Genomic DNA, 16,002 nt, shown 5'->3' with positions numbered 1-16,002 from the left:
GTATCATACAGTTATCATACAGGTATCATACAGTTATCTTACAGTTATCATACAGTTATCATAGAGTTATCGTACAGTTATCGTATAAGTATCATACAGTTATCGTACAGAAGCAAAACAAACAACAGAGGTCTGTGTGTTTACTGAGCCGATTCAGACGTTAAGTTACATTCATGACATTTTAAGGTCAAGAAATTCAATGTTTTATGGACAAATGCATCTCAATGTATAAATCTGACTGATGATTTTTATGTGTTTAATAAAAGATGCTGTATCTGACTGTTGTGTTGTCGCTCAATTATTAACTGGTTTTACAGTGAAATCGAACGTGTTATGAAGAATCAAATTTAATGTAGATACTTGTGTTGAATTGTTTAGGATCATATGACTTGTGGTTGTGAGTAAATATAAACAGTAAAAATGTTTTCAGCTAAAATCCAAACCAAATAAAGAAATACTGCGTCACAGATTTGAAAGAAAGAATAAAGCAATAACACATTTATTTACAACCATAAAGAGCTTGTTTGAGTTTAAATAGTTTGTAAAATTGATAACATATCACATAATCATGTCTATAAAGCTCTTTCCACTCTATATATGGTCTGAGTTTATTATTATTCAGCTCTTTCAATGCAGCTTACACAACTTCAGCTATCAGCTATTTATATCAATAATATTCATCAATTGAAGATTGAGTTGAGAATAAAACAAAGTCGAGACTCCATGAAATTCAGAAACAGACTGAGATACAAAAGATTTGTAAAAATAAATGAAGGAAGATTTTTTATGTGCTTATGTGAACAAATTAGATACAGAAGATTTGGAAAAAGACAGCAACATGTTATTTGTTTATAATTGTAATTATAAAAGTCTATTAGAAGTTTTATTTCCTTGAGTTATTTCTGTTATTGTGTGAATTTATTTGTTTACTGCTTCTTCGATGCTGTATTGTTCCCACTGTTCACATTTATCAATCTAATCGCTCATATGCAGGAAACTATCTGATTTACAGTAAAGGAATGTTTATGGTTTATTGTTTTACAGATTAAAAACATCAGATCAGAGGCAACATGTTTAACGCAGCCGTTGAAATAAAGGTACGTCCGTGGAAAACACGCTGTGTTGTCCAGCAGCTGATGGACAATGCACAGCGGGGCCTCTTCTCACAACCTGCAACCAACGCAAATCAGCGTTGTGTCGAAGGTCACTCTGAACGGAGGCGTGCACGGGGGCCTCTGCTCCATGCTGCTCTGTCAGGGGTTTGGACAATGGAGTCGTGTATTCTCTCGGCTGTGAGGTCAGATATAAAAGCAGCAGGGGGACGTGGAGAAGACTGTGCAGTCCTTTAGAGCCAAAACATCAGCAACTGTAACCATGACCATGGGAAAGGTGTGAACAGCTCCTCACATCGGACATTGACATTTATCTGAATAAAAATAAACAAATTCTGATATTTGTACTTTTTTAAATCTGCGGTTCACCGCGCTGGGTCTAATGGTTTCTTGTTTGTTTTTTTATTCCCCTTCAGATCATCTTCTACGAGGACAGGAACTTCCAGGGTCGTTCCTATGAGACCAGCAGCGACTGTGCCGACATGTCCTCCTTCCTGAGCAGGTGTCACTCCTGCAGGGTGGAGAGCGGCGCTTCATGGTCTACGACCCGCCCCAACTTCATGGGAAACCAGTCTTCGTGAGGAGGGGCGAGTACTCTGACTACCAGCGTATGGGCCATGAGCGACTGCATCAGGTCCTGCCGCATGATCCCCATTGTACTGGCACTCAGTAAAATTTGAAATCACCTGACCAGAGGAAGCTCGTATCTGAAGTAGGATTTCTGTGATTTCTAATATGCACTCGTTTCCGTTTGCAGCACCGTGGCCAGTTCAGGATGAGAATCTACGAGAGGGAGAACTTCGGCGGTCAGATGAACGAGCTGATGGAGGACTGTGAGAACATGCAGGAGCGTTACCGCATGTCCGAATGCCAGTCCAGCAACGTGATGGACGGCCACTGGCTGATGTACGAGCAGCCCAACTACAGAGGCAAGATGATGTACCTGAGGCCTGGAGAGTACAGGAGCTTCAGGGAGATGGGCATGAGCAGCACCAAGTTCATGAGCATGAAGCGCATCATGGATTCCTGTTATTGAAGCACCAGTGTATAACAGCAAGGTTCTAAATAAAATTTAAAAAAGAAGAATTCTCTTTTACATGAATCTGTCACTTAACAACAACAGTTTACAACGTAAACTCACTGGAAACACAAGAGGGAGAATCTAACGCAACAGAAACATCCCATAAACCTGACCCGTCTTTTAAATGATTAGTACAAACAGTATGTTGACTTAGTTATTTAAGTAAGGGGCATAAACATGTTTATGAATTAATAAGATTACTGCAATAGCTGCATTTTATTCATGCATCAATATAATACACCAGGTAGAAATAAAGAGTTTTAATTATTACTTGCCATTCATGGAACATGGTGCATTGGCTAAATGAACCTGTACAGAGACTCCACATGTTTGTGTTGTGAAATCCAGAGTGTGTGGGAAAACGTGGACGTGAGAGAACATTCAAACTGTTCACAGAAAGTTCCCGTCCGAACCACGTCAGTCTGCTACTTGAGGGAGATTTTGAAAGAATCAATGAATCATTAGAAAATTTGGAAAAATAAAGAAAGGTTTCGAGTCTTAGTACAAACAGCTGAGCAAAGACTTCAAAATGCACTTCAATGTACATATAAGGTTTATATGACAAACAAAACATATAAAATATTTAAGTTTCAGGTCGACCACAGAGGAGAAATCACTGAATCAGCCAATTAAACAGAAATAATATTTAAGATTTCAAAGATATATATAAACTAAGTATAGTTGCAGTTATTCATATTACATACTTATACATGTAAATGCTGTGTACTCTAAACAGTATATAAAGGTGTTATATATACAGAGAGATTTAGTTTGATTTAGTCTTTAACTCTTTGGATAGTTCACAAGTATTTATCACATTATTATTATATAATAATAATAATCTTTGTTGCTGATTCAACTAATGTTCAACAATAAATATTTAACAAATAATTACTCAATCGTTTTAGTAGTTTATAGACTTTAGTTATATTGTTGAATCACAACTAATTACACCAATACTCTGTAAACTCTGCAGCTGAATCAATCTAATAGTTTAAAGCGTGTGTCTCTCTTTTTGTGAATTAAAAACATGTGAAGTATTATTTCAAAGCTTCTCAAAAAGACATTGGAAAACAACTGATTTCCATCAGAATGAACCTGAAAGAGCCGTTGACCAGAAACACTTTGTGAGTCACAATGAGAAACGCACAGCATTTGATCTTTTGTGCTTCTGTCAGTAGAACAATGAACCTTCGGTGGGAGTCGCACGAATCTTCTGCACCGTTTGACTTGTGGAAAAAAGCCTTCGCTGTTAACTAAACATTTAACATGATCTTCTTTTTTTTTTTTTATAAATGTAGAATATCGCAGTGGAAAGAAGCTGCTGGATGAATTCTAATATCGTTACTCAGGTTAAACACAGGTTGAGTTTGTCTGTGAACCATCGGTCCCAACAATCAAACATCCTGGAGTGGGATTCAGAACCAGGAATATTCAGAATTTAATTCAATACTGCAAGGCTGGGGGAGAGACGCACATGCTCGTACACTTCTGCACAGGAAGAGAAACACACCTTGGTTTTGAAATCATGAACAACTTGTATTTTTACACCTTTTAAAGACAAATATCCCAACGTTAACCTTTTCAATACGTTGGTTAGAGGAATGAAAGAGGGAGGATTTGTGTACACGATCAAATTATGCAGCCGCCATGATGAAAGTTCTGATTTAACGTGGATATACCACAAACGTCATGTTTACACAACTGCATGTAAACTGAAAAAAATACTACAAGTAGAATACTATGACGCAACAGACACATGACATTACAACTCTAACAAATCTAATATTAAGAACTTTTAAAACAAACCATCTTCTTCATGGAGGAACTATGAGAACTGGAAACTGGACGAGCAGTTCCTTGTTTTTTACAATTTAACATGTCAATTCAATATTGTATCTATATTGTATATTAGATTTCATATTGTTGATGATATGTATCGTGTATATCTATACAATATATTGTACAATTTAATGTTTTAAATTTTATTTTATATTTTTCCTCAGTGTTGATAGTGAACTCCACCAAGAAGGTTTATGTTTAAACAGTGTTTGTTTGTTTGTTTGTTTGTTTGTTTGTGTGTTGTTTGTTTGTTTGTGTGTTTGTGTGTTTGTTGTTGTTGTTTGTTTGTTTGTTTGTTTGTTTGTGTGTTGTTAGCAGTAAAGCTCCTGGACAAATTACTACCAAACATTTTAGAAGGAAAGAGCTCATTACATTTTATTGAGGATCCAGATGAGAGGCTGGATTTAGGAATTTCTTTGCTAAAATTGCTAAATTAGGTGTTTTTAGGTTTTTTTTTACTAATAATCTGGAGTTTAATTCATGGATCTTGATATTTTTTTTTTTAATCAGGCATATTTAGGGAGCTGAATTTCTATGAGTGTGTGCAAGTTGGTGCAGCTTGATTGGATTTAAGGGACTATTTGGCTAATACTGGTTATTACGATGTTTTTAAGAATTCAGGACAAACCACTTGGAGAAAGAAGCTCTTGACAAACATGGTTATGAATTACAGATCCTTTTTATTTACTGACGTCAAATACAGAAGTCTAGCACATGTCGGTGATGCGCTTCATGCTCATGAACCTGGTGCTGCTCATGCCCATGTTCATGAAGCTCCTGTACTCTCCGGGCCTCAGGTACATCATCTTGCCTCTGTAGTTGGGCTGCTCGTACATCAGCCAGTGGCCGTCCTGCACGTTGCTGGACTGGCAGTCGGACATGCGGTAACGCTCCTGGATGTTGTCGCAGTCGTCCTGCAGCTCGTTGCTCTGACCGCCGAAGTTCTCCCTCTCGTAGATCTTCATCCTGAACTGGCCACGGTGCTGTAGGACAATACAGGGGAAATGTGAGTGTGGTCGTGGCGCAGCCGAAACGAACAAAGTTTAGAATCATGAAGAAAACCAAAGGAATGTGGGTGAGGTCTCTTACAAATGGAATCATTCTGCAGGATCTGATGGAGTCGATCATCCCTGTGCTCATCATGCGCTGCATGTCGGTGTACTCCCCTCTCCTCAGGAAGAACTGCATGCCCATGAAGTTGGGACGCTCGTAGACCATGAAGCAGCCGCTCTCCACCCTGCAGGACTGGCACCTGCTCAGGAAGGAGGTCATGTCAGAGCAGTCGCTCATGCACTCATAGGAGCGACCCTGGAAGTTCCTCTCCTCGTAGAAAGTGATCTGAAACAGGGGAAAGGATCGTGAAGGTCAAATGAGGATTTAGTTTGATTTCGCTGGATGAAAACAGAGAAATACGAGAAAAGATCAGTAAACATCTCATTACCTTGCCCATGATGGTGGTTTAGGTTGTTCCTGGTGGATGGTTCAACTTGCTCTGCTAACTCCATGATTCCAGGGCCTTTTTATACAAAGTCCCAGGCCCCACAACGTGTTGTTATTCAAATGTAGAAAGCTGCTGAATTAGCAGTACGACTTTTGCTGAACGGGGCCTATGAATGTGCGTCAATTGTTCTCCATCATACATTTCTGGCAGCGGCCATGTGCATTGTCTATTATAAGCAAAAGCTTTATGTGCTGTCCATTCTCAGTCAGAAAGTTCTGCACATATGGTCTGATCCTCACTGATGGAGCGAGCGTGACATCGGGGCCACGTCTCTGACAAACCATGAGACACCCAGAACCTGCACAGATATCCAGTTAGTACCAAGAAATAAATATACTGACTTTGTATTTTTCCATTTTCACAAGTTTCCCTCCATCCGTGAGAAAAAACTTTTAAATCCTGCAGATTAAAAGATTTGATAGTGAACAGATTTGTTTAGAGAATCTGTGTTTCCCCAGAATAAAGAACATCAGCTGAAGATACTGTATCAAAACTGCATTGATGATGTTAAAGAACTGAATATTTGTCTGTGATAACTGGACAATATATATATTTAAATGCTAACGTGTCCAATGTGCTGTTTAAATGATTATAATATGTCGATTTTATTGTTAATTGGGTGAAAGTAATACAAATCCAAAAATATAAAACCAACTTTTTAAGTATGGATGATGCACAAAGGTCGAGAAAGAGGATTTATAGATATGTAATAGTTTTATTTGCAATGAGTTCATTTAAAGTTTTGGTGTTTTGTTGATGTAATACTGAAGGAAGATGTGAGTTTTAGTAAATCAGGTGTCTCTCCTAATCCCAAATGCTTTGGCATCACATGGAAATTCTATATATGTATAATATATATGTGTGTATTTATTTACTGATGTTGATTCAGTGTGAAAACAAGTTGCAATAAGTTGACAGTAAAAATGTATTAACATGAACATAAAAGCTGTTTTATAAGTTTATAACCAACCAGAGTTTGTCAGATCTATACACTGAACTCTACTTTACTATAACTGATGCATGTGACTGCAGAGATTTAATGAAAATATCGAATGTGAAAACAAACATCCATCAAATATTGTTCCGATAGATTGTACGTGAACTCAAATGAAAAATGATTGTGTGCAAAGTGGATGTGAACATCATACATGCGAGTTGACAAAGATTAACACTAAGTACTTGTTTGTTCTTTCATCGTCTGGCTTTAAACAAATCCATCAGGAAAATGAATATAAAACATAATAAATATGATAAATAAAATTATGACTTGTCACTAAAGGAGTGAATTGGGAGTTTTGCTCGTTGATTGTCCAGAGTGTCTGGAGAGGAAGTTACACAAAGGAAACGGTAGAAATATCAAATTCACTGGTCGACATGTGAGAAATCAGGCTTGAAAAGGGTCAATGTAATTTAATAGAAACCACTGAAGGCTACTGATGGTCCATAAAAACATGTTTTATTATGCATAATTAATTTGAATAAGTGACCCATTGAGAAATCATGTATAAAAAAGCTTGCATCACTTGTTCTTTCAGAGTTGTGAGCGGAGATGAAACATATAAATTCAATATGAAATGTTTTCACTTGATTTTCTATCATTCAGGTTCAGGTGTGATTTAATGTTTATATACCAAATACATTATATTCAGATTTACTGGAAGGAAACATGCATCAATTTCACTTTATTAATAGATTTTTCCCTTTTTTTTTTTTTATGGAAACTTGTTTACTCCACTTTCACTAAACACTCGTGGCTCATGAAGAATGAATGAAACAACAGACTAATGCAAACATTTAATAATGAAGGGATGATGAGGATATTTAACTGTAAATGAATATTCATCATCATAATCATATAATAATCATATTGAAAAAGAAAACTTAAACCTGCAGTGGCTGGAAATCAAGAAGAAAAAGAACCGGGAACTGAAACAGTGATTCCTGCTTTTCACCACAGTCACAATCTAAAATGTTTATTCTGTCACATCTGATTCAACATTAGAACTGTTCTAAATAAATAAAAAATAATAAATAAAAATACATCTCATCCTCTTGTTTAAGTAGTTGTGAGTTAAACATGGATCCAGGTTCTGCTGATGTGGATTCTGCACCAAATCTTTAAATAGTTTAAATAACGAATTCAAATATATTGTTGTAATTGATTGAATATCAATAGAACATTTTAACATTAATGTTAACAGAAAATTAATATGGGACTTTTTGTGCCAATACTTAAAAAAACATGAACATACTTTAATAGCAAGTTAAAAGTATTTCAATTCAAAAAAATTTAGGAATTCAAAAAACAATTATTGTATTTCTTTAATAAGCAATAAACTATGGACCACACTGATTTATCCAGAGGAAATATGGAGCTAATGATTTAAGGATTTATAGTAGTTTATAGTATGTAAGTGTGTAATAAAGAAACTATGATTCTATATAATGATTAATGATTTATACTCTACAGAGTACAGAGGTGCAAGTACTACAGAGGAAATGATTTGATCGTTGTTGGGTATTTATTTTTATTTATAATCATTTTTTAAAGTGCATTTTATCGTTCACATTCATTACAGAGTTAATACAACACGTTCCAACCACAAAGTGTGAGCAGCTCGTTCAAGGCTAATTCTACTCAACTCCAGGCCCCGCAACCAAATCCCCATCAGGCCTTTCAGCGCCAGCGTGAGAGAAACCAATAAAAACACTTTCACAAGGAGGCTTAAAAATTCCCAACATCTTTAATAAACAAAGTGTTTCATATTTACAGCAAGGTTTTCGCTTGATGGCTAAAATTCGGTGACCCTCCTGAAGGAGCCGACGATGGCGCAGGTGGCGCACCAGTCGCGGTACCTCCTGTACTCCCCTTGTCTGAGGAAGTACTGCCTGCCTCTGTAGTTGGGGTACTCGTAGAAGATCCAGTAGCCGTTCATAACATTACAGGAGTAGACGTGGCGGTGATGGAAACGGTCAGACACACAGGGACAGTCATCCATGAACTCCATCATGTGGCCGCTGAAGTCCGGCTTCTCGTAGATACGCAATCTATAGGAGCCTCGATACTGCGGCGCCACGGGAAAGAGAGATTGTGCGGTCAACAAACTCACTCAGAATGATTTCAAACTTAAAACGTGTAAACGGACTCACCACTGGAATCATCCTGCACGAGCGGATGCAGCTGCTGAAGCCCATCCACCTCTGGTAGTCAGGATACTCGCCCCTCCTCATGAAGTACTGGTGGCCCATGAAGTTGGGTCGCTCGTAGATCATGAAGCAGCCGCTCTCCACCCTGATGGAGTTACATCGGCTGAAGTACGAGTGAAGGTCCGTGCAGTCGTTGCTGCACTCATGGCTCCGACCCTGGAAGTTCTTGTCCTCGTAAAAGATGATCTGCGAGCGGAGGAAGTTACAAGTGTCACGAAATGTGTCTGATGACATGAGGACGTGTGTTCCACGTGAAATGAAATGACATTTAATCTGAGCAGAGAGGAAAAACAGGACTCACCTTGCCCATGGTCTCCGTTGGAGAGATTCCCCATGTTTTCAGGGCTTTTTATACCACCTCTCCACAAACAAAGTATTGTTATTCAAATTCTCCGGTACATGTTTACCTTTTTGTTGCAGCACAACATTGGGTGAGAAATATGGATTTGTATTTGAAAAAAAAGGGGGATAAATAATTAAGCGGTTTAGTGTTTTGACGTGCATGGACAAAGGAAAAGACTAGTATGGTATCCACACATCCAGTGAACAATGGCTGCAGAACAATATGGAAAAGCCCTCTGGCATTAAATATGTTGCGTAACCGCACAGGAAGCCATTCAGTGTCGCCGCCGCTCTACCTGAGCAGCCCCACTGCTAATAAATAAGTGTGTTCTGTGCTGTTCCTCTGTGCGCTGCTCCGGACGCGAAGCTTTTATTCTCCACTGCACAGTCTTGTGATGAACTCTGTGTTATCTGTGTGTTTATCAGATGCTCGTGTCAACTTTTATGTCATTTAACGACCTTTGATTCTCAGATGAGCTGCAGGATGTTTTTGTTCAAGTGTCAAGTGACAGTTCTGACTCCAATTCTCCTTGAGCCGCCATGTTCGGCTCCTTCAAGGATCATTCCCCGTTTAAAACACTTTATGAAATCTGTTGTCCCAATATTGTTTCCAGATATACTGTATGATAAACTATTGTAATGAAACATTATAACTTAAATCTTATTCTATATTTATTTTATATTTTTATTTTGTTTTATTCCACTAGAATCCACCACTAGTTCTGTCTCATCTCTTTAACGATATTTAATTGCTCATATATACCTACACTGAAAACAAATTATATTGTGTCATATTATAAATACACATATATATATATATATATAATAATATAGATAGATATATAGATAGATATGTATATACAATGTAAATCTCAACTGGATGATTTCTGTGCTAGTTTATGTAGCATGAGCAACGATTATGTTACAAGTATGTTACCAAGTATTAGTTTTACTTTAAATTACTTAATTTATTAGTACTATAAGTTATAAAAGTCTTAAAATGTAAATGCATATTAATGTTTAAATGGTATTGAGGTTGTCGGTAATGTTTTTTAATCGATATTTAATTTTATTTAATGACATAAAATAACTGACATTTGTCATTTAGCATTTTAATGGAGGATATTTAAAAGAAGCTGACGAGAATCTGCAAACAGATAAAACTTTAATTTACTTTATTTATTTTGAACATTTTACGATTAAAATGTGTGTTTTTTAATATAAGGACAACCATTAACTGGATGTGTATGATTCTAATATTTTATAGTTTTATTTTGACATATTTGAGATATGATAATAATTATTTTTATCGCACACTCTCATACTGTTTGTTGTATTATTACTTACTTCACCTGTGTCCTTCCTCAACAGATCATCCTCATCTTCCACCATTTACTTCATATTAATGTCTTCATTTCACTTTCCTCTCTCACACTTTCTATGTGTGTTTGTGTTCAACACTAATTGTGCTGATAAATTCTGCCGCCACAGAAACAGGCTGAATCCCATCAGGGGAGCCAACTGGGAGAGGTCAGTGTTTTCTTTATGAATATGTGGAGGAGATTAAACTACAGATAAACAGAAGCGATGGTAGATGCATGTAATAGTGATATTTTCTGTGTTGTGACTGAAGAGGAGGGATGTGCACTAACAGCTTTCAGAAGGATAAGATAGATTATAATTCTGGTCACTGTAAATTCTTGTGATCTGAGGTTCAGACGAGAGTCGACAGGACCAAAGCTGAGAACTGCAAAAAACCCAAAATACAACATTGACGTTTTATTAAGCAGCTAAAGTTTATTGAGGGAACGGGACAGTTGAACTCGGGTCAGAGATGCATTGAAACAACTTCAGTTGGAGTCTGTGATTCTTCTGAGGGAACCGACCCGCGGGCTGACGCCTCCCCAGTCGCTGTATCTCCTGTACTCCCCGGGACGCAGGTAGTGCGCCCTGCCCTTGTAGTTGGGCTGATCGTACAGCAGCCAGTGGCCGTCCATCACGTTGCAGGAGTTGAAGTCGGACATGCTGAGGTGGTCCTGGACGTTGGGGCAGTCGTCCACCAGCTCGTGCATCTGGCCGGACATGTCGAAGCGTTCGTAGAGCCTCACCCTGTAGGAACCTCGGTGCTGACACAGGACAGAAAACTGTTACTGCCAATGGTAGAAAAACGCTTCTTATTGATGTCCAGGAATCGTCACTCACACTTAAAGTCTTAATCTACAAAGAACAAGCTCTTAACATCCTAAAAAAAACATTTATCAATTATTTATCCATATTTTAACATAACTTTCAACGGAAACCTGAAAACCAGCTTTGTGACCTACCTGGGGAATCATACGGCAAGATCTGACGCAGTCGTTGATGCCAATGGTGCGCTGGTTGTCAGAGTACTCCCCTCTCCTCAGGTAGTACTGGTTGCCCATGTAGTTGGGTCGCTCGTAGACCATGAAGCAGCCGCTCTCCACCCTGATGGAGTTGCATCTGTTGAAGAGGGAGTGAAGGTCGGCGCAGTCGCTGCTGCACTCGTGAGAGCGACCTTGAAAGTTCCGGTCTTCGTAAAATATGATCTGCGGAAGGAATCGTTGCACAGGATGAATAAACAAAATGAACCATGCAGCGAGTGGAAAGTGTGGGTGAAGCCCCAGCGTTTGATTTCCTCTACCTTGCCCATGGCTGTGTTGGCATCGGACTGCATCACCGGTGACTGCTGTGCCTGAGCCGAGCCACTGTGCTTTATAAAAAAAGAAGAAAGAAAGGGCGGCCGTGTGATTGCACAGCATAAAGTATTGTCATTCAAATATATCCCTCTCAGTGATGATGAATCGGGGTGGGGGGGTGGGGGGGTGGGGGGTGATGAGTTTTTGTTCTTTCCTCCATGTTCATCACAATTTCATCCCGAAAATGCCACCGTACAATAGACTGATGCACGGAGGGCGTCCTGCATCAGCAAGATCAAACTGATATTTAACAAAGGCCAACACATGATCATCTGCACCATCAATTAGACAGAATATGTTCTATAAAATAATCTGGAACGGACATGAAGCAACTTCAACAGGATGCAATTTTACTTCAGATGAAGAACATACATTTTCCAACACATCAGACATATAATATAAATTATTTCACTGAGTTTTTCCTCAAATCTAAATTGACTATGACGACTCGTTGCAATTTCTTTATTGTGAAGGTATCTGACATGTTCTGCTGTTGTTGTTGTTGCTCTAGGTTTCAGGTGAGTCCTTTGCAATGAGTCTTTTTCATGAGTCCATCCTAATATCAATCGTTCTTATTCTGATTTTGAAAGTCTCTCAGGACACTTAGAGGCTTTGCGTTTCAGTCCTTAAAGTACAACGACAGAATATTACTGCATCTGTTAGTTGCTTGTACTTCCTATAGTCTTGGACGCCACTATCCGATCATGAGGTCTTTCCTGGGATCTGGGATCAGTAGTCCATGATGCGTCTGATGGAGCCGACCCTGGCGTTCCTGCCCCCCCACTCGCTGAACCTCTTGTACTCCCCGGGCCGGATCAGGTACATCCTGCCCCTGTAGTGCGGGTGCTCGTAGAAGAGCCAGTTGCCGTTGGTGACGTTGCAGGAGAAGATGTCGTTAACGTGGAATCGGTCCCTGACGTTGGGGCAGTCGTCCACCAGGTCCATCATCTGGCCTCCGAACTCGATTCGCTCGTACAGGCGCACGTTGAACGAGCCGGGCTCCTGGTTAGAGACGGGAATCAGTTAATCAACCAATCAATCAGACATTATTTGTATGTGATGACATGTTATTTTGTATAAACTGTCTTCTGTCATTTGAGTTTCTGAAAGAAGGACGACGATGATGAACATGTTAAACGTTGAACCTGCTTAGCGTCATTATGCTAGTAGCGGTATTGTTAGCATGATGCAGATGTTAGCACTTAACTCTGATGTTATACAGCATTGTTGACGACCTTGTAGCTGTTAGCATTGAGTTACAATTACCGATGTATTTTGTCTTTAGTGCTTCAAAACTGTTTTTGCGCCAAAAATAACGAGACATCCGACACTAAAACTCTGACTCAAACACGGAGTTAGCTCTTAATGGTCGTAAGAAACTCTAATAATTAAATCATGTGACATTTTGGAATATATCGCAATAAACTCGAATATTACAACAATCATTATTCTGGTTGGAGAAGGGGAATCTTCATCACGTCAACAGCAGCATGATATGATATATGTGTATTTTGCAAAAGGACAACGTTGTTCTGATACGTCCGATAAGGCTAATAACGTATCTCGCCGTTTTAAAGAGAGTGAAAAAGAATCTCGGCTCCGCCCATTGATTCTGATCCGCTCAAGCTCCACCTCTCCACAAAACGTCATGATATTGTTTTTTATGTTTTTGCGTGAACCTGCTAAGTAACAAACAAATGCTGACGAAAACATAATCTCCTTAGCGTAAGTAGCATACGTGTACGTTATTGTCGTTATGTTGAAACTGTGTCTCACCATGAGGATGAGGCGACAGGAGCTGACGGAGTCGCCGATGCCCATCCAGTGATGGAAGTCGGGATACTCCCCCCTCCGCAGGTAGTACTGGTTTCCAGAGTAGTTGGGTTTCTCGTAGATCATGAAGCAGCCGCTCTCCACCCTGACCGAGCTGCAGCAGCTGAGGAGGCACATCAGGTCCGAACAGTCATCGCTGCACTCGAACTGGCGCCCGGAGAAGTCCTTGTCCTCATAGAAGATGATCTAGACGTGGAAATCATAACGTTCAGAGAGTGACTCGTGATATAATTCATCATTTTTCTGCTTAATCGACTTCTCCTCTGGGCCGAATTATTCCACTTCCTTTAGTTTAAAGAATCAAACTGTTTGCTTCGCATGTCAACCTGAGCTGTGGTGTTTACCTTCCCCATGTTGCTGTGCTGTGATCATCCAGCTCTTTGAAGACTCCCACCTGTCACATATATAGTGAATGTGAAGTGCAGACTCTGCACGTGTCATTCATATTGTAATAACTGGGAGTTGTTCCTGAAGAGGAGGAACCCGCTGATGTTTGTGCGGGTGAGAGCCGGAGTGTGTCGCTCGGCCTTGTGTTGTGGTCGATTTTTGAACATGAAACAATGGCTGGTGTTTTTATCTTACTTCTGAAATTACAGCGTAGACTTTTAATTTCAACGTTACTGGCATCACTGGATATTACTCACCTCTAACTGTTTTTACTCAATAATTCCAAATTTCAATGTCAGTTTTATTTTTAGGGCCCGAGCACCGAACAGAGTGGGAGACAGTGAGACAGGGAGACAGTGAGACAGTGAGACAGTGAGACAGGGAGACAGGGAGACAGTGAGACAGTGAGACAGTGAGGCCCTATTGTAAGGATTATTATTATTTTTCAGGCAAATGAATTGGCTTTTTGAGGGCTTTAACATGCTCCAATCGTTACCAAAGTTTGCAGAAAATTAGAAAGTGGTGAAAATGTACGTATTCTGGAGTAATTTTAAATGGGCGTGGCAAAATGGCTCAACAGCGCCCCCTGGAACGCAGCCCCTGAGTTCACATTGACCGATCTTCACAAAAATCGATACACAGGTGTATCATGACCAGACAAACAAAAAAGTCTAGAGGTGCACTTTGAAAAACGCAACAGGAAGCCCGCCATTTTGCATTTAGTGGCCATCTTGGCCATTTTTCACATTTTTACTTTGACGAACTTGTCCCAGGGCTTTCATCAGATCAACTTCAAATTCGATTAGTGTCATCTCAACAAGATGGAGATATAAACTTTCAATAATCACATTCATTTCGTTTGATTTTTTTCTACGATACCTGAAATAATAGCTCGACAACTTCACACATTAGTATTAAAAAGACAGCATCACTCATCAAGTCAATCAATCAAAGTTTATTTGCATTGCTCAAATTCACAAATGTGATTTCTCTCTGCGGGGTTTACAAATCTTTCTTAAAGGACAAAAATATTCACATAATACTCCACTCACAACACAAATTTGGCTGTAAAACTTTCTGACACTTGTCTACTACAAAATCAGTAGTATCTGAGTAGACATCGTGATAGTGATGTGTAGGTTGAAACTCTCTCTCCATCTCAGCGTCCGCACCAGATGAATCCTTCACTGTCCCCAGCTCCACCGCTTGTTATTACTATTATTATAATAATAATTTTTTTTTATTTTCAGGCAAATGAATTGGCTTTTTGAGGGCTTTAATTTAGTTTTGGTTTTAATTATTGAATAACAATTTTTTTTGATCTGCTATTAATCTATTTTAAAATGGAAGTGTTAAATAATCACAACCAGATAGAACAGAGTCATATTTAATAATACTTGAGTTTCCTTTAATGTTTCCATTTTCATCTGATGAATGACCTAAACGACTTGAGCATCAGGATATTTCTTCCAGGAAAAAAACTGAAATGTAACCAAATATTCTGCATTTTGTTTATATTTCTCATATGTTGTGTCACTAATCTTTAAATGTGTTGATTTAAAATCCTGCATCGTTTGCTTACTGAAGTTCACCAGAGTAGAAACTATATATTACAAACAATGGTTGAAACAAAAGGAAAATACTGGATGGAGTACCAGAAAAAAAGGAAACGCATGAGCCATGTTCAACCCTTTAAATGTAAATTTGGTAATTAATGTGATATCAAAACCCTCATTAATTTATCTCATATGGTTTATTTACATCTCAATTAACACATTGAGCAGAATCTCTTTACTGTATTCAGTGGGGTTGAGCCACCAGGGGGCGTGCAACTGTTTAGCGGTGAAGACAAGTGTCTCTAACATCCGTCTTGTATGATGTGAAGGCAGCAGAATCCTCACTCATCCTGCAGTCTGTGCTCACGTTAAGGGTCAGGATGAAAAGCCTGGACATCTGAGAGAAGTCTGGAGTTCAGAAACA

General features: G+C 38.9%; 3 protein-coding genes and 1 pseudogene across 5 annotated transcripts; 1 reads left to right on the top strand and 3 right to left on the bottom strand.

Annotated features, from left to right (window-relative positions):
• Positions 1-792: 792 nt before the first annotated feature.
• Positions 793-2,192, top strand: LOC117754703 (annotated as a pseudogene).
• A 2,503-nt stretch (positions 2,193-4,695) lies between these two features.
• LOC117754624 (gamma-crystallin M1-like) lies at positions 4,696-5,529 on the bottom strand. The gene is made up of 3 exons (XM_034573641.1): positions 5,477-5,529; positions 5,125-5,373; positions 4,696-5,018 (listed from the first exon to the last, which is right to left on the bottom strand). Exons 1-3 carry the CDS (start codon positions 5,483-5,485, stop codon positions 4,743-4,745), a joined length of 534 nt encoding a protein of 177 aa, XP_034429532.1. The 5' UTR covers positions 5,486-5,529; the 3' UTR covers positions 4,696-4,742.
• Positions 5,530-8,199: 2,670 nt separating this feature from the next.
• Positions 8,200-11,874, bottom strand: si:dkey-57a22.15 (uncharacterized protein LOC795575 homolog). 3 transcript variants are annotated; one of them, XM_034573638.1, is made up of 3 exons: positions 11,748-11,874; positions 8,687-8,929; positions 8,200-8,601 (listed from the first exon to the last, which is right to left on the bottom strand). In XM_034573638.1, exons 1-3 carry the CDS (start codon positions 11,778-11,780, stop codon positions 8,329-8,331), a joined length of 549 nt encoding a protein of 182 aa, XP_034429529.1. In that variant the 5' UTR covers positions 11,781-11,874; the 3' UTR covers positions 8,200-8,328. The 3 variants fall into 3 exon arrangements, with proteins under 3 accessions (XP_034429529.1, XP_034429531.1, XP_034429528.1); XM_034573640.1 differs by lacking the exon at positions 11,748-11,874 and adding an exon at positions 9,045-9,053; XM_034573637.1 differs by lacking the exons at positions 8,200-8,601; positions 8,687-8,929 and adding exons at positions 10,878-11,211; positions 11,410-11,652 and having other exon boundaries at positions 11,748-11,790.
• Positions 11,875-12,276: 402 nt separating this feature from the next.
• LOC117754627 (gamma-crystallin M2-like) lies at positions 12,277-14,009 on the bottom strand. Its single transcript, XM_034573644.1, has 3 exons — positions 13,980-14,009; positions 13,579-13,821; positions 12,277-12,804 (listed from the first exon to the last, which is right to left on the bottom strand). The coding sequence occupies exons 1-3, from the start codon at positions 13,986-13,988 to the stop codon at positions 12,532-12,534; spliced, it is 525 nt and encodes a 174-aa protein (XP_034429535.1). The 5' UTR covers positions 13,989-14,009; the 3' UTR covers positions 12,277-12,531.
• Positions 14,010-16,002: the final 1,993 nt, after the last annotated feature.

The sequence above is a fragment of the Hippoglossus hippoglossus genome, chromosome 21, assembly GCF_009819705.1.
Source record: "Hippoglossus hippoglossus isolate fHipHip1 chromosome 21, fHipHip1.pri, whole genome shotgun sequence".
Classification (NCBI taxonomy): Eukaryota; Metazoa; Chordata; class Actinopteri; order Pleuronectiformes; family Pleuronectidae; genus Hippoglossus; species Hippoglossus hippoglossus.
The sequence above is the reverse complement of the archived record's forward strand: the minus strand, read 5'-3'. Positions and strand labels throughout refer to the sequence as shown.